Here is a 23,354-nt window from a genome sequence, read left to right as displayed (position 1 = left end):
CCACTGAGCCACCCACGTGCCCCATGACTAGACTTTGTAAGTCCTTATAGGCATTTCCTCTGGAATCTGAAGGATACACTAGGGGAGGGCTAAATCTAAGCAACCTGGTGCCTCCATCTCTGGAACCACTTAGCCCAGTCAGGAGGGGGTTTGAGCATCAGTGCAACAGCTATTGAGGGCAAGGGCACCACACTTCTTGCCAAAATAATCACTTTGCTACAAATTTTCTCAAAGACAGTGCCTTGATATGCTAGTTGACCAATGATGAGTGGACACATCATGTGGTGTAAAGTAAGGGTCCATCTGTTCCACAAATATCAGGATTGAAGTTGTGAGAGCTGGAGGAAAGTAGGAAGGTGGTGGTACCCTGTGTGCCTGCAGTGCAGAGACCCAGGCCCCACCCTGGGACTGGAAGAACCAGTCCTCCCCCATTCTATCTCTGTCTCTCCCTCACTCCTCACAAGTGAAAACAACAGGTGGAATGATACCGGGCTTCTAAGTGACTTGTTTCAAATCATTCCTCAGCCTGCACCAATCAAAACAAACAGAAGGCATCCCATGAAAGAAATGGCAAAATAGAAGGCAAAAAAGTTCAGCCAACCTGTCTGCCCAATCTCTTGCTATGAACTATGAAACAACGTCCCTTTCCGAGGAACTTTAAATTTGTAGCATCAGGGTATTTATAAAGATGGCACATAGTAGGTGCTCAATGCACATTGTTTGCTGAGTGGATGTAAGCACGGGTTCTTTGAGGACTTACTATGCCCTGTGCACCTTACACTGTGCTCAGCACCCTGCAGTCATCCACCCATTGAATCTTCCTCATGACCCTATCAGAGCTATTGCTAGCTGCACGTTTCAGTGAAGAAAACCGAGACACTGTTAAAAGACTTGGCTCAAGGTCACACTGTTAGCAATTGTCAGAGCCTCTGATTCTGAAGCAGGTATGTCAGTCTTGGAGCTAAACCACCTTCCTGGTAACACAAGCCCCGTGCTGTGTTTCTCACTGCCAAGTACCTTCCCTCCCTGGCTCTTGTTACCACCTGTGACTGCCCAATTCCCACAGCCCGGCCGTGGGCTCTAACCTCAGAGATCTACCCAATCTGCCTTAGGGATGGGAATCAAACTTCTCTGAGCAATCTTGAATTTACCCAATAGTTGAAGAAAGATTTTTTTTTTTAATCAAGTTCTCTCTGCCTTTGCATTTTTTTCAAACAGCCTCATCCCTACCTATGTTATCAAGGGTAGCTGTGGAGTAGGCATCTATAATACCTATCAAAATTTACAGCTCCTCCAAGCCCCTTTGCCTGTCTGTCCCCCCTTAGGACAGGGCAGTAAGTGGACATCTTCCAAGGTGGTTGACTTAATTTGGGGAGAAAGTGGCATAGGAAGGGAACTGAGAAAATATCTCCTCTGTTTTCTTTTACTGGGAGGGGAGGTAGAGTATGGAGAAGACAACTGCATGGTATTTGTTGTAAAGAGAGATAAATAAAACAATTGATCAGACTGGAATCTGGCAATTCTGTCCAGACCATCCCATAACCCGGTGTATTCTGCTCACCTAACTCCATTGGCTTACTCACCTCCACTGCACTTGCCAGTAATTTAATCCAAGCTCTTGTTGGCAGGGAGGTTTGTTCAGGAAATCATCAGGGTCACTAAATTTACCTAACAAAACAGTATTGCCAAAAGTCTCATTTGAAAAACCAAATGACACTTTCAGATTCAGTAACCCAGATGTCCATCAATGATACAGCATCCTTGATTTTGACCTTGGTGTTCTCAATGATTTGTAAATCACGATGCTGGCAGTTATCTGCTTCTTGCTTGATAGGGTAACCAAGTCTTTTTATAATCAGTGTAAACTTGAAATTCAAACTACCCATAAATAAGCATGGTACAGCATCTCTTCTGCCACCAAGTTCCTGTCATGGAATCCTAATTTAAGAGGGAGTTAGGGAATGGAGAGGTGAATTTTTTAAAAAAACATGTTAAATGGAAACATAGCCCAAAAAGTAAAATGCCAATTGGTACTCGGTATAGAGAAACAAATGCTATATTCCTTAATCCTTACCTAGAAGACCATGCCCACTATGTTGGAGCAAAATCTGAAGTATTTTTGGAGAAAGTGGAAGCTTAGGCATATAATACTCCAGGAGCCTTGACTGGCCCTCCTGTTCCTCTTCCCATCATTTCTGGTAGGATGTTGACTAATCTGATCCACATGACTGGATCACTAGTCTATGTTTAGACTATAGCCTAGCACAACTCTATGAGATTGCTCTGGGAATTCCTAATGGGCCAGGGTCTTATCCTGTGATTGGAGATGATCTCCAACATCACTTTCATGGACTTCATGGAATCTTTCTCAAGATTTTCAGTTGACTTTTTAATCTATTTGCCTTGTACTTGCTTTATGTTATCCGGTATATACAATATTAGACAGAGAGATAATGACCAAATATACAGGTCTAATGGCAAGGGTACTAATTGGCTAGGCATGTTTGAGTAGGAACTGATTTTATAGTTAGGGATGAAGGTGGGTGTGATGACTTTGATTCTTTCTACAACTGGGAGGATTTAGTCAATATCCAAATGTGGAGGTCACTTCTGTATTTGTGTATTTATTGATTGAATGGAGGTTAACCTTCCTTTGCTTCAGTGTCTATATCTACAAAACGAGATTCATGACATTGAAGTAAGCAAAGATATGGATTTGTCTAACATGACCCAGTGTAGACTGGGTTAAAACTCATAGGAATACCAATGTAATTGAAAGCATTGCTATCCTGTCCTAGAAAACTTTCTGCAGTGATAGGAATGTCCACAAATATAATCATCTGCTTAAGGTAGAGCAGAGCACTTGAAATGTGACTAGTGTATCTAAAGAACTAGATTTTTTTTTATTTTATTGAATTTTAATTCACATAAAATTGAATTTAAACCTGCATGTACTTAGTGGCTACCACAGTAGACAGCACAGCTCTATGGGATTACATTCATAATGCTGTCTCCTAAAAGTGGAGAAAGTTGGTCAAGACTGTCATCCAGCAGGGCCCAGGTAGTGTCCTTACAGCTAAGAGCTTCTTCAAATAGAGTGGAACCAGGTTACCTAAGTCATTCACTCTGGCTCCTCTGGATAATTGAGACAAATCCTATTACTCACCAAAGCAGCCAACTCTTTTATGAAAGGTGACAGCAAGGCTTTTAATTTTCTGCTGATTCTCCACCACTACCTAGTAATAAAGGATGAATCTTTCGGACCAACTCATTGCTGGACTTTTGTGTCTAACTAAAACCACTCCACGGATAGGTCAGCGTCCCAGAAAACAGCCATGCGGTGGCCTGGAGCTAGGGGGAATTTAGCTCAGGGTAAAGATATGTTACAAATTAAATGTTGCAGTCGGTATGGAAAAGCTGCAATAAATAGAAACTGAGTTACATCAAGGATGGAATTAAACCTTAAGTTTAAACTCCACAGCACTGTAATTAAAACTTAGCCTGTAGCAAATCATTCACTTGAGATTAAAGTAGTGTGGGGAAGCAGAGGTTTGGGTTTACCTTGCTTTCTACAATTTATAAGTCTGAGCTACCAAAAGCTAACAGCCCTGCCCCCCAAATCCAGCTCCCAATTAAAAACACAGTTTGAAAACCTTTAGGAGACCTGAGGGGCCCCTTTAACAGAAGTCTGCCCCTTCCCCCCTGCCTAAGTCTATGAACAAATTAAAAAATATTACCTGGTCCCCTGATGGTCTTCTGAGCTGACACAGTGTTTTCATTAATACATCATTAGGGTAATGACATTGTGCTGGCGTTTTGCTTTCAAAACAGCCTGCACTTCAGCCGCTACGAATACAGACTCCAAGCCTGTGAACACTGTTCCTGGGAATAGTCTTCAGGTCATAGAAAGGGAAAAAAGGGAGAGAGAGAGAGAGAGAGAGACAAAAACCAAGGAAGACCAACTGTAATTTTTTTTTAATTTTTATTTATTTATCCCTGAGAGACACAGAGAAAGAGAGAGAGAGTCAGAAACATAGACATAGGGAGAAGCAGGCTCCCCTCTGAGCAGGTTGCCCAGTGCGGGACTCGATCCCGAGACCCCAGGATCATGACCTGAACTGAAGGCAAACGCTTAACCACTGAGCCACCCAGGCAGGCGTCCCTGTAATTAAAGTTTTTAATGTGTATTCTCTTTATCCTAATCTGAGATGTTCAAGGCTTGCTTAATGTTTTGTTTTTGTTTGTCAGTTTGGCAAAGTAAACACTGGGGTCAGCGTAACCATGGCCTTAACTCCTAGAGCCAGCAAGCATTTCCAATTCCCCCCAAAACAACCTCAAGTAGGTTTCTCTCAGGTTGCAAGTACGTCATTTTGTGTAAAAGCAGTCTGAGGACCCAAAGTTAAAACTCTGGTATATTTTTTTGATTTTCTAGACTGTGAACTGTTACCTCATAGACAATAATGGGTTTATTCTGGTGTCTGAAGACTACACACAGGTGAGTGAGAAATTTCTACCAGCTCTGAGTAAGGAGCTCATGATGTGCTTGGGGTAAGGGGGAGCAAAGGATGGTGTTAAAACTTTGAGACAATGATCTATATTTAAGAGGTAATACCAGGAGATTATAAAACCTTATTTCTATCCCTCTAAAAATGTCACAGCCTACTTCTCAGCAGGCCCCAAAGAGTTTTTACCTCCCAGTTGGGGGGTGGGGGCAGAGCCTAGGGTCTGCTTTCTCGCTCATAAAATATTCAATTTATAGAACTCTTTGCCTCAAGGATAGAGGTACTTTAAAGAGTTTGGGAAATTTTAAGGAGATTTCCTTCTTTTGATATTTAGATACTTTTCTGTATATGAATATATATATATATGACACATACACGTATATATGTATATATATATACACATATATATACACAGATGCACATACATATATATGTATTCCAACTTTATTATTCTTTATGGCTCCTTTCTAGTTGTTGCTTTTTAAAAATCAGCTACCTGAGTTCAGGGATTAACTTGAGCTCTCAACACTGAGGGACAAGGATCCAGAAAGAGGCAAAGAATGTTCTTCATTTGACTGAGCCTTGTGGGGTGTGGGACAGGAGGGAAAGAGATGGGAAGAAACCAAGCAGTGGGGCTGAGCACAGAAATCTCCACTATGCTTGGAAAACAAAATAAGAGTTCAAACCAATAGTATTGGCAGAGAGAAAACAGGTTTCTCCTTTAAAACTTTGTGCATAGAAAACCTTTTCTGCAATTTGAAATTAAATTAGCGTATTCAAAGAAGGTAAAATACAGATGTGTTTAGCAGTGTGACATGACAAAGTAACAGTAGAGAAGGAGATGCATGGTCTCTGGTACCCCTCTTCCTTCCCTGGTGTAGGGTGTGGTGGGCCTATCACGTGACCTGCCTGAGCCTCCTGGCAGGCTCTGTAAATGGAGGATGGCAGAGGACCATTTTATAATGAAGTCCCATTTAAATCACTTGAAATTCTTCAGCAGTCAGCAGTACGATAGGCCTATTAATGCCAAATAAATTAGTTAATTGTCCTTAAGTCCCTAAGGAGTCTGAGCTTAATGCCTTGTTAATTTATCAACACTGGCTCCAGGTCACATGTGGAATCGTGCTTCAGTTTTCCTTCTTATCCATGAAAAGGTTGTGGGATTCTTAAATGCACCTGTGATGGGTGAAAAAAAAATACAGAGTTAGGAATCAAACTGCCCACACCCTGTCTCCTCGGACACCGAGCACCGCCGGACTTGGGACAGTTGGTAAAGATTAGGTCCGAGTGGGCCCATGAAGCGAGGCCAGTCTGAGAGCAGGAGAGCCCAGGGGTCCCTGTTAACATGTCTGTGTGGCTGGGAGAAGAAACCCCGACATCCAAGAGTCAGTGGAGCAGGATCCCAAGTTAACCACCTGTGAGGAGGAGCCCTGCCCTGTGCCGTGACGGTGGAGGGCTGAGATAGGAACCTTGTCCCAAGGTGGGGAGGAAGGGCATGTGGACACCTTGCAGTGGTGAGTTCTCCACTAGCCAGCAGCGTAAACCATTCGTTCCCAGCCAGGATGGGTGTGCAAGCGGCACTGCTCCCAGCCGAGCTCCCCGGGTGCAGGCCTGCAGCGCGGCCCAGGAGCCTGCCGGCCTGCTCTGCCCCAGCTTGTTCCGTGTTGTCTGCTTTCCTGCACCCCAATTAGGATAATTCTTCTTCATCTAACAACCAGTTCCATTGACACTGGCATATTTATACACACAAAATACAAACGTCCTAGCTCCCAGCGGCAGCACACACCCACAGCCTTTGCAAAAGGTTCCAGTTTCCCCTGGAATGAAACAGGCAATGCTCCACATTCAGCCAGTGAAATGTCATTTCCTTCTACTTCCTCCTCTCTTTCTTGACTTTTTGGCAAAGTCTTTATATGCCTTTCTGCCTGAAAATTCCCAGGAGCGTGGTTGAAGTCACTCAGTGGTAATTTGAATCGGGATTTAGCTAATACAAAGCCTATGAAACTTATTAATTCAGGCTCTTAGAGTAATGCCCTCCACCCACCCACACATGAGCTATAAATCCTGCGAGCACCCACAGTAGACCTGGGGGCTCTCTACTGATCTACACCGGCTCAGTCCAGGGTGTTGGCAGAGGAAGGCTGTTGCCCCAAGCTCTGTTCTGCTGCATGGCATTCACCTTCCCCCAAAAGACCCTGATGCAAGCAGTTCCAAGAGACTAGAGGGATCCACCAGGATGTTAATCCTTCATCCCACCATTCAGAGTCTGCAAATCTCAGCCAAGACCAAGATCTAGTTTGAGGCTCAAACATCAGCCTGGTGGTGGGGAAGGGGCTGCTAGTTCCCAAATGCTCCCAAGACAGCCCCACAGGTTGGTCAGCCTGGCCATGCTGCCCCTTGAAGGGGCTGCACTCTGGACTGCCTTATTTGTCAACATAGTTAACTGCCCAGGGACAAAATTACGAGTGATCCTCAGAAAGTGATGGTGAGAAAGGATGTATTCTCAACAGCAGGAAATTTATAGGGCTGATGAAGAGAGCTGCTGTATTTCCCTAAACAGGTCATCCAGGAATTATAAACAATCCTTTTTATTACTGCCTAGGAAGCCCTTTCTAAGCCCATTCCTGTCTATGATGTAGTGTTTTAATCACAAGGGACTGAGCGCAGATTAATGCTTACCCCATCTGACCGTGTGCGCGTGCCCACACACGTGTGCACACATTATGCAATGTGATGCGATGCCCCCCACCCCCGCCCCTGCCTTGTACCATGGAACATTCCCATCTGCCTACTAGTCTGCCCCTAATCCCATAACTTCTTCTGACTATTAAGACATTTTCCACTTTCATGTAACCGTGGTCCTGAAAACCTGCCTTTTGCTTCTGTCAGCACTGGAACGCACGCTGTGTCCATTTCTGATTCTTCTCTGGTGCTTGGGCACATAGTTTATCTCTGTGTCCTCTCGGGCTCTTCTTTTCTTCCCTGCAGACTGGAGACTTTTTTGGTGAGGTCGAGGGAGCTGTGATGAACAAACTGTTAACAATGGGCTCCTTTAAAAGGTAAGGATTTTATGGTCCCCTGCGCCCCCTGAAAAAAAGTTTGCCTAAATAAAATAAAACAAACCAAGGTCAAATAAAGCAAGCCCAGACTTGACCCCATGGCTGGTTTGTACTTGTGTTCATGCTCCAGAAGATCTTGCTGAAATTTGATGCCTCTTGCATGAGTGTTAAGAGTCACAGAAACTCAGCTCACAATGAGTTTCCTGTTCACCCAGCATAGGGTTTATTGGAGGCCAATATTGAAGTCAGAGCCTGCACTGGGATGCAATTGTAGCAGTCTTGAGCAAGTGATGGCAAAGAAGTAGGAAACGTTTTTCCCCTGGTTAAAAACGAGAAGTGTATTTTGCCTCACATTGGCGAACTGGGGAAGCTTGCTGGAAATCTGGAAATCGGGGATGAAAAGTGACATTTACAGACCTGTCGATATAATTTGAGAAAATCAAGTGAAAGCTCTCAGAACCTGCTCCCAGATGGAGGGGAGTTTAAATCTGCTGCTAGAAGAAAACCCAGATGGTGCCAAATTCCAGTGGCAGTGGGTACTACTCACCTGGCCCTAAGTGAAGCTTGCGTATGACAGCTTCTGCATGACCCCATGTCTCTCCTAGGCAGGCCAGCCGTGCTCTTGGGGACACAAAAGTCTATGGGAAAAGCCATCCCCCTACTAGATCAGGATGTCAGTAATGTCCCCCCACCACCTCACCAGGAACCAACATGTCACCCTTCCCTTGGCCTCCCAGGAAATGGCAGCCTTTGAAGTGGTGCTTTCGTGGGCACATTTGATGCTGTTAAGGACATAATAGCAGGCACTACAGAAGTGGACCTGGGCTCGCCTGTGAGAACCGCCGCTGCTGGTGGGAAAGGCAGGCCGCTCGTTATGACTCCCTGCAGCTGAAGGGCCAGGAAGTGTTAGCTCAGGAAATCGGACTTTTAAGCCAGTCCACAAGACCAACTGAGCGCTGTGCTGAAAGCAGGGAATTCGAAAATGATGACCCAATTTTTGAGATTCCATAGCTTGTTTGTGCCAGAAGGAGGAGAAAAAAGAAATGATATAAAAAACTGGCACAACTCCAGCACTTCTGCAATCTCTGACACACTCGCCTGCCCCCAGCCCGCCTGCAGCAGTGTGTTCAATTCCCTTTTTAAAATTCAAGTGCAGTTTTTTTCCCCCTTTTTTGGCCAGGAGTCATTGTACACGTGCTTGAAAACTCCACTCGGAGCTGGGCTTGGGTTGCCATGGAGTTTTCCGTGACTTCTTAAAGCTTCCCAGGGCAGCTTCTGGATTGTCTGCTCTCCTGGTTGTTCCTATCTTTATGTGAATGTGTGCGTTTGTATCGTGTTCACTTGTTTTCGACTCAGTGGTGGGGGAAGACAAAAGACGAGAATAATCACACACGTGTTTCTCATTCGAAAGCATATTTTTCAACTTCTTTAACAAATTTCTTTTTTCCTTTTTCCTCTTCGATACTCCTTTCAGCTTGGTGGGAGAAGGGAAAAGGTTGTAGTGGGATTTTAAATTCTCAGTCTTCTCCTTGATGTGAGTGAAGTGTGGTTGGCATGAATCTAGAACTTTCTTTTCCTAGGAGAGTAGCTAACATATTTGAGAAAAGGGAAGGACCAGGGACTTTACTCAAATCTAATAGCATCTGTTGTCATCTGGGAGTCGGCTGACAATGCTCACAGGCCTCTTCGAAGGGGCCCACATCAAGGCCACAAGAGCAATGAGAGTTTACATTTTGGAGTTGGATGGATTGAATTCAAATCCAGCCTGTGATTTTTACTAGCTGCGTGCCTTAGAATGAGTCAGGTTACCTCTCTAAACTTTGGTTTCTTTACGTGGAAAATGAAGGTGATAATTACAATTGCTTGCGCAGGCTGCCGTCAGACTTAATGAGATAATAATGAGCAGAAAGTTCGTACGCGGTGCCTGGCATATATTAAAGGCTCAATAATTGGTAGCTGCTGCTGTGATTTGTATTGTTGTGGATCTTTGCTCAGTTTTGGCTTTGCTTTCTGCTTGGCACCAGGTGGTGCTCCTTCTGCACTCTCACAACACGCAGCAGGCTTCCCATGGCAGATGCCTGGTGAGGGGGCCTCTGTGTTGGGGCACTGCAGTGCCTACTCCAAGCACAAGGGTGACAGTCCTTTCATTCAGAGAAGACCTGTATTTCAGGAGCACTGAGAGGCTGTGTAGCTGAAAGTACCTGGCAGTGCTCAGGGATAGAAGTCGCCCCTGAACACAGGATGCCTGGAGGCTGAGTTGTTTTGGGGACCTGGATGAGCCCAGGTAGAGCTCAAGACGGGTTCCCTGCACTGACCTCTTATTTTCTCTCCTCTCGGTGTCTTGGACAAGTGCCTGGATGGCACAAGGTTTCTTGATTTGATCTGCTTATATCCAGCTTTGAAAACTGAGTTCCATAGACAAGAACCCTACAAACCATCTTCTCCAGAAAGAGCTAACAGAGAACACCTCCCTTTGTCCATATCCCTTTAGCTCTATCCCATGGTCCAGACTGGCTGCCTCTCTCTAAAACAAGATGATGCTTGTTTACGTGGCAGTGGACTCTTTCCCTTGATTGTCTGATCACTTGCCTGGTGACCTGATGGTGGTTTTATTTTATTTATTTATTTTTAAAGATTTTATTTATTTATTCATGAGAGACAGAGAGAAAGAGAGGCAGAGACACAGGCAGAGGGAGAAGCAGGCTCCATGCAGGGAGCCCGACGTGGGACTCGATCCCGGGCCTCCAGGATCATGCCCTGGGCTGAAGGCAACACTAAACCGCTGAGCCACCCGGGCTGCCCCTGATGGTGGTTTTAATTAGCAGTGCCATCAGAGGGAAAGAATATCTACTTCTGGGTGTACAGGGCCACGGGGAAGAGAGAGAAGCCATAGATTTGTGCAAATTACCAACTTGAGGGATCTTTGAGAAAGTTCTGCAGCAGCGTGTGCAATCTTAGATACAAAATGGTCTCTCTTGGTCATTTTAACTAAGTTTTTTACTTGACTCTGTTTACCCCGCTTACATGTGACATTAGTATCTGGGGACCAAAGAACATACCAGTATCTTCAGGAGTGTGAAAGTAATGATCACAATAGCTACCTTTCCTGAGCACCTAGCCTGCACCAGACCTGGGCTGCAGCTGACACATTTCACCTCTTGCAGTACTTCTCAACAATTCTGTGGGACAGTACTAGCTGCATAATTTGCAGGGCCCAGTGCAAACTGAAAATCTGGGGTCCCTTGTTCAAAATGTTTTAAGAATTTCAAGACAGTGACAGCAGAGCATTCAACCAACCTTGGGATCTAGGTACAGGGTTCTATGCAGTTACACAGGCTGCATGCCTATAACACTGGCCCTGGGTGTAAATATGCCCATTTTATAGATGGAAATAATAAGGCTTGGAAAGGTTAAGAAGTTGCCCTAAGTCTTTGTGTAAGAGAGCTGGGTTCAAACATCCAGTAGTCTGAGCAGAGAGAGAATATCTAGCTTCTGCCCTTAACCTGGTTCTGTGTACAGGAGCATTGTGTTGTGCATGGAGCTTCTTTCAGTTCTGTTTGAGAAGGGAGAGGTGGCTGAGGAAGATGTTTGCTCAGCGGTGTCTTATCTAGACAAGCAGAATTTTCAGGATGGGAGGCCAGCTGAGCGATAGCATCGTGCAGATTTCTTTTAGCCGAAGTTGATAACTCTTTAAAGCAAGCTATGTTCCCAGGCTTCCTGTAATTTCTCATGAGATACCATGCCCCCACTCAGCTTTTTGTGTTTCAAACTGAGAACTTCCAAGTACTTCTTCATTCTTACCACAGAGCGAAAGTGGACTCCCTGGGTAGTGACTCATTTAGGGTTTTTCAATTTAGCTATTTTTCTTTTTCACTCATATTCACAAGAGCCTTGCTTTCATATTTCTCAAAATCCACACTCTGTGGGTTCTCTCTGCTGTCATTGGCAGTGACATCACCCCTCTTATGATTACTAAGAGAACATCTAGTTTCAAAATATTTTTCTTAGAATTCTTCTAAGAATAATTGCTTTGAATTCATTTATCTCCTCCCTTCTTCTCCCCAGTGATTCAAATTCAATGTTGAGTATCCAGGAAAAGTGAATATGTATATATTTTATATATAAAGTGAAATGTGTATATATATGTGTGTGTGTGTGTGTGTGTGTGTGTGTGTGTGCATAGCCAGTCATAGGTGAATATCCATGGTTCCTGATAGGGCCTCCTTGATAGATATGCTGTGCTTGAGCTAAGAGCACTCCGGGTTGAGCATCAGAATAATACTGGGTGGCCTTGCCCAGACTCCCCATCCCTCCCAGTCTCATTTTTTTCCTCACTCAAATATGGACCTCGGGATTTTGTGAGAATTAGCTAAAACAGAGTATGTGAAAGTGCTCTGCAAATTACAAAACTATTGCAGGCAGGAGATGAGATTAGCTCTTGGATAAGAGCTCCAAATGTCTGAGATCATTTTTTCCTCTTTTCATTTTCTTCTTCTTGTTATTTTAATCACTAAGGAATCACTAAGGGCCCCAAAAGGTAGTTTGCAACAGTTACCTCCAGGGCACAGCCTTGGGGGCGGGCCTTTGGGCCTGGATCCAACTGGCATCCCTGAAGAACCTTTAAAACAGGCCTGTGCTCAGGCTGCACCCTAAGAGATTCATGTGAAATCCATCTAGGGATGGAGCCCAGGCTTTTATGCTTGTTGAAAGCATCCATGTGCTTCTCATGCACAGCCAGGATCAAGAAATATTAAGTCAAGAGCACCATGGTACCAGTCTAGATGCTGTCGACTTTTGAGTTGCCTGACATTGGGCAACTTCAACTCACTAAATTTCAGTTTTCTCAGCAGCAAAATAGAACTAAAAGAATTATTCACCTGCCTGCAGGTGGGGGTTAAATGGAATAATGCATGCTTTTACCAAACATCCTGGTGGGTTCTGCCAAAAGGTCTTCCCTTGTTCCTTGTGAATCAGATTAAGCTTGAGGAAGCAAAGACCGTTGGGCACACCTGGCCTTTGGCTTTGGCTTGCAGAGAAACGGACTGTTTGCTAATAGTCTGCATTTGCTTTGAGAACTACTGATAGTTCCCCTCTGTCTGGTCTGTGTGTTTTTTGCTTTATTCGGTTTTGTCTGTTTTATGCACTTGGTACCACGTGCCTGAGCTCTCACCCCTCCATGACTATATTTTTCCTATGGGGCCTGCTGACTGTCTTCCTCACCTTGCTCCACACTTTCATTAACATAGTTGACTTGTGTAGAATTCCCTGTGGTGGCTCCTTCTGCTCTTGAAAATACCTTTCTAGAAAGGTGACACATCAAGAATTCAGGACTTGGACGATTTCTTCTGTCTCTACATGATGGAACTGTCCAGGTTCCATGGCCAGTGACCAGAGCTCTCCCTGTCCTTGATAATTACACTGCATTTCAGCCAATGCCCTGGACTTGGAGTCTCAAGGGTGTTAAAGAGAAGTCTGTTATGTTTGGAGGGCTGCTCTCTCATGCCGGCCGCCGCCCCACCCCCCCAATGTCTAATATTCAACACTCATGTAATGAATGTAATGGCTTCTTGGCTTCCTGTTGACCTGACCATTTCCACAGAAGTATGCTTTGTCAGAGGTGGCATTGAAGGGAACAAGAAGACAGATTGGCTTGTGTTTGGCTCAGTGTGTTTCTGAGCCAAACTTTCTGGAATGCAGAGACATGAAGATTCCAGTTCACGGCTCTTTGAAATACTAAAGCTGCTGCTCAAGCATCCCCAATCACAACAGTAAGAATCGCTGCCCTCTTCATCATTCCAAGTAGTTTACGTGTATTACCTTCCTGAATCCCCGTAACAACTCCATGACATGACTACTACCATTACTTCCATTTGACAAAGGAAGATCTGGAAGTGGAGGCACCCAGGATCTGAGTGCCTTGTCCAAGTTCACCCACAGTGGTGCGATGGAATTCGCACTGATGTGTCTCAGATTCCAGATTGCAGACTGTTTATCCAACCCCCAGTCATCTTCTCCCCTAGTTAGAGCAGACTAAAGTACTTCTTACAGAGATATTTGTTCACATTTATGTTTATTTGGCTTCAAGAGATAGTGAAAGTTTCTCAACTTTGAGTCCAATATATCAGTTAATAGTTACTTTTACTTGAAATAATAGGTAGTTCCAGAGTAACAAGGTGCTAAAGAACATAGGAATCTTTTTCTCTTTTATGTGAAGGAGGTCTAAAATTATAAATTTGTTGTCAGCATGGACCCTGACCACATCTCTTTTTCTCTACCTTCCTCTGCTGGCGTTTTAAACTCAAAGTTACTTCGTGGTCCAAGACAGCTGCTTAGTTCCAGCCATTGCATCTGCAATCTACACGGGCAGAAGGAAGATCCAGGGAGGTCCCAAAGTCTATGTAAAATTTCTTGATTGAAATTTGTTTTAATGAATACTTTTATTTGTTTATTAAAGTAAAATAAGGTTTATTTATTCAAGTATTTAGTCCCATTACAGTACTTCGGCTTCATCACAAGGGCTCACCTAACTACAAAATGAACCTGGGAAATGTGCATATCACAAAGTCAGGGTTCTGCTTGGCAGAAGAGGAAAATGGACTTTGGGAGACTGTGCTAGTCTCTGCCACACCCAACATGCCTGTCTGCCTCAGACCACATACATCCTCTAAATATTGAATCTGGTTTCCTGTGATATCCACATGGAAAATCTTCCAGAATTGAGGCTGTGTTCACAACTCCTAGTATCCCCCACACCCCACATGCCCAGTGCAGTCCTGAACACAAATGGTCATAGCCACCAACTAACCCCTCCATTCGTGATGCTGGAGCCCAAGCAACACAGGCAGGAACACTAGGTAACACCTGTGGGGAGTGACCGGTAGCAGTAATAGCATCTGCAAAACCAACATCCCTAATGTCGCCGAGCCTCAGGCCCATGCCCTGCCCCGGGCTGAGAGCAGCACAGGCATTACCGTGGTGCAGGGCTGTGAAATGTAGGCATGAACTTGGCAGAGCCCAAGGAAGCTCCCCCCAGCATCCCGGTTTCTTGTCTCAAATGGGTTTTACATGAACTCGTTCCTCAAGCAGAATTCAGCTGTTTCCTTCTATTTCTTACTCAAAGAGTCAAAAGAAATTTAATCTTTTCTAGTCACATTAATCAAGATTTCATTTTCCCCTTCAGTTGAGCTAATTTTCATGGAAGGGGCAAGTGAAGGGATAAACAAGCTGCCGGCTAGGTGCTCTTACCTCCCACATGCACGTTAGCCTTTGCCTAGGGATCGAAGCAGCCGGTTCACTTAGAGCTGTAATAACCTTGGAGCAGTGTTTTCACCTTCTGAGCCCATTTCTTTTCCTATTAAATGAAACCCTGCCCTTGCCACAAAGGCTAATGTCTCCATGCTGGCAGAAAGTAATTGATGATTTCTTATTGTTACTGCTTTTATTACCTGGGTGAGATGCTGACGTGACCACTCTCTGCAACTCGCCTTCGTTTTCTATTATCAGCACCTGTTGATGAAAAGTGGCGCTGACAGGCCTCCGGAGTCACCTATAGGATGAGGGAGGTTTTTTCCCCATGGCTCACTCCTCAGGGTTCTGCACTGGACCCTGGTGGCCCCAGTACTGTGTGCACTGAGCACCTGGCTGGTGCGGCCACAGGGCGCTTCTTCTCCCTGCTAATAATGATGGGTGCTCATTCACTAGATTTGTGTCAGGGACTCAAAGGGTCAGGGGGGCCAGGGTCATGTAAATTCAGCATTTCTGCTGTGTTCTACCTGTGGAGGTGACCTTGAAGAGCAGTGCAGTCTCCGTAAGAAGTTGCTAAGGGATGACATGGCCACCAGTGAGAAAAGAAGAGAAGAGACGGCCCCTTTTGGATTTTCTGTTAACAGATCAACAGTTTGAGCCTTCCACTCTCTGGGGTTTCTGAGATGTAAGAACGAGTTAGGGCTTCCCATGGTGACGATGGCTTTGTTAAGAATTTTCTATGTTCCCGTGCCATGTCCTACCACTTGCAAGTTGAAAGCTGCCCCAGAGAACACATTTTATGGCTCGGCAAAGAATACATATTTTTACATGCTACCCTGGTGAGTCACTTTACTTCTCATACTTTCAGATTCAAAAATGCTCAAATATGTCCTGTGGTGAGTTTCCATGTGAAATGCCTCCCTGTCCTGTTTTTAGGACTGTAGTTGCAAACATTAAGCTGCTTCAAGACTGTTTTTTTGGCAAATCATTGAGCCAGAGCTCATTCAATGAGTTATTGCAGATAAAGGACCTGGCCTCATGGGCACACAGTAGGTGTTTAATAAATGCGGGTCCCTGCAGTTGCTCACAAGTTGAAATTAGTTGAGCTCATGCTTTTGAAATTGAACCTTCTAATTCTTAGAAGAAATATTTTTCTTGGTCGTTGGAAAAGAGCAGGATCAGCAAAAGAGCTTTCAGCAAGTCCCAGTGTCATGGGCCTGTCATCCAAGGCTCTGCCGCGGACAGGGGCACACAGGACTGTCTAGGTTTTCTCTACAGCACTTTGAGTTTTGTCTTCAGACACCCTATCTGCCTTCCGTCAGAGTTTCAAAGAGACCCATCTGGGGAGCCCAGAGATGCTAATGATAAGGTCTCAGCTGTAGCCTGCGGCTGTAGTGGCCTGGTGGGGATGTCATGGGGATTAAGGCATGTTATCTGTAATAAGAAGAAACCCTGTTGCTGAGTGCAGCGGTGCAGCACCAATCTTGGGCTGGGCATGCTGCTCGGGGCTTATTTTAGAGCCGAATGAAAGCAGGCAATTATCATGTTCTTTAACTATAATCAGCCAAACAGGATACAGGTAGCCACAAAATGGAGTTATTTAAAACAGTAACAAAATCACTTCAAAAAGGGTAATAATCTGGAAGTCTCTCTTTCTGCAACATCTAGTTAAAGCTGTCTAAGCGTGGAGAAGACAGGGGACGCTTGTTCTGTAACCTCCTCAATGGCAGTGGGATCAGGAGAGCTTCCTTGTGAAATGAAAGGCAGGAAGGATGCCCTGGCCCAGAGGCGGCCCCACAGCGGTGGAGTTTGGCCTCCCTATATAAACTAGCACCTCTGAAACCGATCCTCGGAGAATCCTGAGCTTCCCAGGAGGGTGGCTACCAAGGGGTTCTCACTAGCCCGGCTAGTTGGTCCATCCTGCCCCCGTGACCCCAGATAGCCCCTCAGCTTGACTTGAAAGTTGACTCTGGACTTCGGCTATGAGACCTTACCTTAGGCAGCATTTTCTGTGACATTCCAATGAGACCGGGCTCAAGCACCAGGCTGGATTCTAAGTATTGCCCAGAATCTGTCAGAGCCTGCTACTGAGCAGAGTAAGGGGGATTCAGCTTGACCCCCATCTAATTCTGGCTCTGCCATTTGTTAGGGGTGTGAACTTGGACACACCGCTTAGGCTGGCTGATACTTGGTTTGGCCCCTCTGTGAAATGGGGATGATTAGACTCTATCTTGTAGGGATATGCTTGCAAGAGTATCTTGCTCACAGTTGCTAAATAGAGCTCAGTAGACATCAGCAGTTGTTATCATGGTCCTCAGCTATGAAGCCCATGACAGAAGTTCCCACATCATCTCTCGATAACCCTGGTGCCAGTCCTGGATGTGTCTTGTACTGCAGTAACAGATGTGAATTTTTATGCTGCATCATATATCCCAATGAGCTAAGAAAATCGGGAGGCCTGTCCATCCTTCAGCCAGCTGGGTAAAGCCTGAGTCAATTCCCATTGCATTAAACACCACCCCATTAATTAATAATGGCAATGAAAACCAGACTAATAAATCATAACAGCTGCTGCAGCCCTGCCTTCGGTTGAATGGTTCTTCCTTACCGGATCCCGTGCTAAATGTAATATGTATATAACCTTGGGTAATCCCACAGCCGTCTGAGAAGATAGCCATTTTTCTCACCATTTTACAGATGAAACTGAGGCATAATAAGTGGATGAGTTAGGATTGAGCTCAGGTGTTATTGACTTCAGAGCTGATGCTTTAACCATTAAGCCACACTGCCAGTCACTTGAGCCTTTGGGAATGGGGTAGCCTTAAGATCCCAAACTCTAGTCAAGAACAAAATGAGGCCTTCTGTTGTAAGAATCATAACAAAGCTAGCATGCTACGTAGTATATTTCCACATGTCTGATTATTTACATCTCAGGACATCTTTGTGAGTCATTTTATAAGTGAGAAAATGAAGCCTCAGAAGAGGGTTATCATCTTGCTCAAGATTCCACCCTGGATGGTGGCACCTGGATAATAATCTTTCAAACCGAAACCACACTGTATTCATATCTACGAGACTCCAAACACAAGCACGTTCCACTCAATCCGTGCTGCCTTTCACCACACTCTGGTCAAGTTCCAGCTGTAGGGACAAAATTGAGCAGTATGCAAAGGATGAAGCCAATCATAATTCTTGCCAAGTCCTAGAAAGCCCTTTCAGGAACACCTGCAGAAATCCCTGGAATGAGGTGGAGACTGTGGAGTAATAGGACAGTTAGGGACCTAATAGAGTTGTCCTTTGTGGTCCACAGTTGGTTCTGTAGCTGGGGTAGCATCAGGGCTGTGCCAATGTTGAGCATTTCAGTGGAAGTTTGTTCAAGGACTTCCCTGAGCCAGATGCTTGGCTAATTCACAGGCTTTGTATCTGTCTCAATAAGCTCAGGTTCTTCTGGCATCTGCTGTAAAGAAAAAAGCCAGAAGACAGGGAATAAGACTAATAAGACTAAATGCTCTGATGAGGGAAAGGCTTTGGGGATTTGCTGGGAGATCGTGTGACCTCTGGTGCCCTTTTGGGCTCTGCTCCTCGACACACCTCTATAGTGCTGGTCAGGAGCTGGTTTCCATCCTGATTTGGTCAAGCATGGCCAATTTTCTACTTGGTGCCTGTAGATGGTTCTTTATTTAATCCATTTGTATGACGCTTCTAGCTTATTGTCCAGAGGAGGAAGTCTTCACCTTTTAGCTTAAAGTTGATGTCTTCTATCTAGTTGTGACATCATCTCTTCAAGACTTATGTAATCAGGCAATCATTCATGCGTTCAACTTTTGGAAGCCAAGTGCCTGCCCCATACTGGGTGCTGGGCTAGTGCTTGGGGTCCAACCCCAGTCCTGCTGGAACTGACATGGAACTTCTATTCTAGTGTCCGTTTCCAGCCCAACATTAAATATGCTCCAGGTTAAGCATTGTATTATTCTAGAAAGGAATTCCTTCAGGGAGAATTCCTTGCAATCATTTAAAAGTTCATGTATTGCAGTGTTAACATGTCCTCTGGCAGTTATGTAATTCAGGCCAGACTTCAAGTGTCTCTTTTGGGGGGTTCCCAGAATAGTGGGAAGGCAAGCTGGTGGGAGGAGGGAGGTATATGGCCTTTGGGATAAGGTGTTTGCTCGTCTAGAACCTTTAACTAGCTACCAGAAACTGCCATTCACCTTTCTTTATAGAGTTGTTGATAAGAAATTAAAATATCTGGAACAATTATAAAGTGAAACATCTTGGCAATTGAGTAAAAGTCATAATTGGGAATGAAAGCTATACTTTCATCACCAGTGTGTGGGGAATATATCCATTTTCTTGTCTCATCAATGGCACTGTTTTCAAAAGCAAAAAATATAGTCACTGTTATGGTGGTGGTAGTTGGGAGTAGGGATTACAACCAATGAGCTAACTGGTTTCCAAAAAATTGTCAAAGTACTGGACTTATCTTAGCCCAGAGTTGTTTCCTAGTGCTTGAGAGAGGCAGAGGATCCCGCCACTTCTGAACTCAAAATAGCCCTTCTGAGCTTTCCTCAGCCCTGGAGACATGGCCCAAGTGGATGACCTCCAGCTCCCAGAATCCAGTTCCGAACAGCAAAGTCCTTCTGGAGTATCCTAGTCCATGCAAATCAACCTTGTTTAAACCAGAATGACTGTTTGTCAAGTTGGGGGTTTCTCATCCCCATCTCCTTACCCAATCCCAATACCTTTACTCTCTTTGCTCCCCAAATTCCAAGTATGACCTGGCTGTGTCTCCAGTCCTAGACTTTGCATGTTCCTGGTTTGTCATCCTTATTAGGCCTGCATTTATTTGTGTTTGTAGCTGTTGCTCTTGATGGCAGTGTGGTGCCTGTTCACCATGATGGCTCACACATAGCTTCCCATTTAGTGACCCTCCTTTCTATTCTTTCCTATAGAATTACCCTTTATGACTATCAAGCCATGTGCAGAGCCAACAAGGACAGCAGTGATGGTGCCAGTGGGCTACTGGATGTAAGTACTGTGCAGTCACCTACAAAACAGTGGCACATTTCTCTGTCTCTGAGCGTGAGCATATCTTTATCTGTGGAGTGAATAGTTTATCTTTTTCAAAACCATGAATGTTTTATTTTATTTTATTTTTTTAACCATGAATGTTTTAAAGTGTTTCCTGATTTTACTGGTTAAGAAAAACCACTTCCATTCAAACTGACATTGATTATATGAATGGCAAAGTTCTGAAATCTTTGAGGGACGAATGTGCCCCCTTTTGATGGATAGAAAAGGGGAGAAGTTGTGGCAATTCTCCCCTTCTCATATAAAAGAGAATTTGGTTTTGCTCATCAGAAATCTTACCTTTGGTTTGGAAGAGACCGATTAGCCTATGGACAAATTCACATTTTGATCACAGATTCTCTACCCTAATCAGGATGCTGCTTACCTTCTGTATCATTTTTGCTGGAGCTGGTTACATCAGTGATGTCACAGTTGGGAACCAATCAACATAGCTATTGTATCATTAGAAACAGACCTCCAGAAACTGTTATAATTTACTCCCAGTTAAAACTATAATTTACAGGGATCCCTGGGTGGTGCAGCGGTTTGGCGCCTGCCTTTGGCCCAGGGCGCGATCCTGGAGACCCGGGATCGAATCCCACGTCGGGCTCCCGGTGCATGGAGCCTGCTTCTCTCTCTGCCTGTGTCTCTGCCTCTCTCTCTCTCTCTGTGTGTGACTATCAAAAATAAATAAAAATTAAAAAAAAAGAATTAAAAAAAACTATAATTTACAATGTACAAGCAATGTAAGTTTGTCCACCAGTCACCTGAAAACACAGGAAAAACAGTTACAGTATACTTCAACATAACCCGTGTTATACTTCAACATACCTGTATACGTGTATAATAAATATAACCTTTGCATGTTATCATTTTGTAAATTCCAAAAATTAACTTAAAATCTGGTTTTGAAGCACAAAATTTATGAGCCATTTTGGTTTTTAAAATATAAACACACACCTTCTCATTTGCAGATGTAAGATCTTGCAAGGAGATTATTTAAAAGCCAAATATTTAACATGGTTCTCCTACGATGAGGGAGCAAGAAATGATTTGGAGCTGGAAATTTTTTGAAAGGCAACTAGGGACCGAAAGCTGAAGGTTTTGAAAAATACTGCTTCTAAGTGAGAATCAATATTCAAATTCAAGTTTCCAAACCCAACTTCCCTAGATTTAGCATGAATATTTCTAAATTTAAAATGTTCCCAAGATATATTTTCATCATTAGGCTTAAAAGCTCAATGGCTTTACTCTTCTGAATGATAATGTGCATTTAAATTTTTAATCCTGTATTTACATAATCCCTTTGTGTGCCCATACTTTGAGCCAGGGTCTGGCATGGAATGCTTGAGTGCGCTTCCACCCCTCCCACTCCACCCCCTGCCCCCGAGGGAGCTGCCCCTGTGCCGGCCCTTCCCCCCTACCCCAGCCTCCCTAATCCCTCTATTCATTCCCTCCTCCCAGGGACCCATACTACCTAGGACTGCCAATGTGTCAACTGCCCATCCCAGCAGGTACAAAGGCACAAAACCGTCCCTGTCCCAGGGTCTGACCACCAGGGACTTTTTGAAAGAAAGATGCTTATTTTCCAAGCAATGAGAAATATAATGGCAAAACCACAGGATTGCAGGTTGCATTTGGTTTTAGGAAATAGCTAATAGCTCACATCCTTATCTGACCCTAATTCTGAGGGTTCTGTGATTCAGGGAATGATGTTGACACACTCAATTAAATCAGAGCAAGGGATCCAGTCTGAAATCTGTGTGGGCTGAGAATAACCCTAGTAGACTGTTATTATTGTTGTTTTGTTCATTTACTTACGAACTTGAGATAGGGAAATTTCGAGAATGGTTAGAGGTATATAAATTGGTTTTTGTTTTATTTAAAACTGGATAAATCCCCTATTCCCAGTTTTAGTCTTTATCATCAAAATGCTCAGAGGGTAGGACTAAATACCCTTAACTTCAGAAACCAGGATTTGGCATTTCAAGTTTTGATAAACCTAAAGACAACCACTAAAGGTTCTGAGATTTTTCTGGACCTGCCATCTGGAGGGAGGGCTTTGCCAATGTCAGAGCCTCTCAAGAGCATCCACTACTGGAATATCTGGCATCTACAAAGAACTAACTGAGGGGAAGACCTGGTATTTTCCAGAATTTAGGAAATTGAATTATCCACATAGAAAATATCACAGAGTAAACAATCCAAATGCTTTTTTAAATTAAAATATTCTGAAATAAAGATTAGGCTGTCAATACCTTCTTTTATAGAGGTGAAGGGAATTTTCTGCAAGGATAAAATCACATGTTCATATGGCTGTTATTTTTTTTTTCAAATCCAAATATGTATGTGTGAGAAAAGGCAGCTTGAATCCTACATAACTCATGGGCAACATTAAAATCAAGTATATGCAACTTGTGCTTATTTCAGCGAATGACATACAGTGATGGAGAACAGGGAATCCCCTTTCTGAAAGGCAGATCTGTGGATTACCACTTGAAATTAGTTGTATGATTCTAGCCCCTCAGCATTAGGCTGCAAAATATTAGCCCCTGGAGGACAAAGGTTTAAACATCGTTTGCTGAACTTCCTTTTTCCTCCCAGAGATAACCCCTGTATTAGATCATGTTTATTTTACTTGTAAATCACATCTCACTACAGGGGAGTTCAAAGTTTTAAAATGTTAGTTTTAGAATACGGTTTCCAACCATGTTCTTCTTTTAGCAAGGGCTTCGCTGTTTTCCAACGTGATATTAATCTCTCTAGAAGAATAACATTGTCTTTATGTAAAGCCTTAAGTTAAACTACAAATTTCATATGTGATGCATTGTTTTCAATGAATCCAATTCTTCTCTTCAGCCTTATAATGCCTTCCTTGCTGCAGTAAAATGGATAATGACAGAACTTGTCCTGTAAGTACAATTTGCTGCATTTTTAAAGAGTAACATTCCTTTTCTTTTGTATTATAAAGTGAATTGGAAGACTGTGTTCCATGTTTTGAACAACCATTAGATTCAGAATACTCTGAGATAACCTCATTGGATACCTCGAAATATTGAAAGCTGAGACCAAAAAATTATCTTTAAGTCATTCGTGGTCACTGCTTATGCCCTTATGTCATTGTTTAGCAGACTAACAGCTTGCAATATACAAACCAAATTTATTTATTGTGGTTAGTGTTAAATTTAACATAGATGTCTGGCTGTTTTTAATGCAGCCTGGGTGGGCTGTGGTCAGAAGAACAAATTGCCAGGGCTGCGCACTGTGCTCCTTCGGATGTGTTGGCATGTGCAGGAAAGGGGGCATGTGCAGGAGAGGGGGTCTTATGCAGTCCTGGGCCAGGGGTGTCGGCTTTTCTCAGGTGTGAATTGTTTACCCAAACTACAGTCCTATTTGGAGGGTGCTAGATGCATCTGTGACTTAGGTCAGATTGAAATGACACAAAGATGGAAGGTTTGACTCCCAGAAGAGATATTGGACA

At 43.9% G+C, this 23,354-nt stretch overlaps 1 protein-coding gene across 1 annotated transcript in view; it reads left to right on the top strand.

Annotated features, from left to right (window-relative positions):
• CACNA2D3 (calcium voltage-gated channel auxiliary subunit alpha2delta 3) overlaps window positions 1-23,354 on the top strand; it is an 842,189-nt gene that overhangs the window by 756,513 nt on the left and 62,322 nt on the right. Inside the window, exons 30-33 of the mRNA XM_055342619.1 lie at window positions 4,433-4,495; window positions 7,491-7,561; window positions 19,756-19,831; window positions 22,733-22,785. Coding sequence (XP_055198594.1) covers window positions 4,433-4,495; window positions 7,491-7,561; window positions 19,756-19,831; window positions 22,733-22,785 — 263 coding nt within the window. The remainder of the gene's footprint in view (window positions 1-4,432; window positions 4,496-7,490; window positions 7,562-19,755; window positions 19,832-22,732; window positions 22,786-23,354) is intronic.

Source organism: Nyctereutes procyonoides, unplaced genomic scaffold, assembly GCF_905146905.1.
Source record: "Nyctereutes procyonoides isolate TBG_1078 unplaced genomic scaffold, NYPRO_anot_genome, whole genome shotgun sequence".
In the NCBI taxonomy this organism is placed as follows: domain Eukaryota; kingdom Metazoa; phylum Chordata; class Mammalia; order Carnivora; family Canidae; genus Nyctereutes; species Nyctereutes procyonoides.
This window is presented reverse-complemented; position numbering and strand designations above follow the sequence as displayed.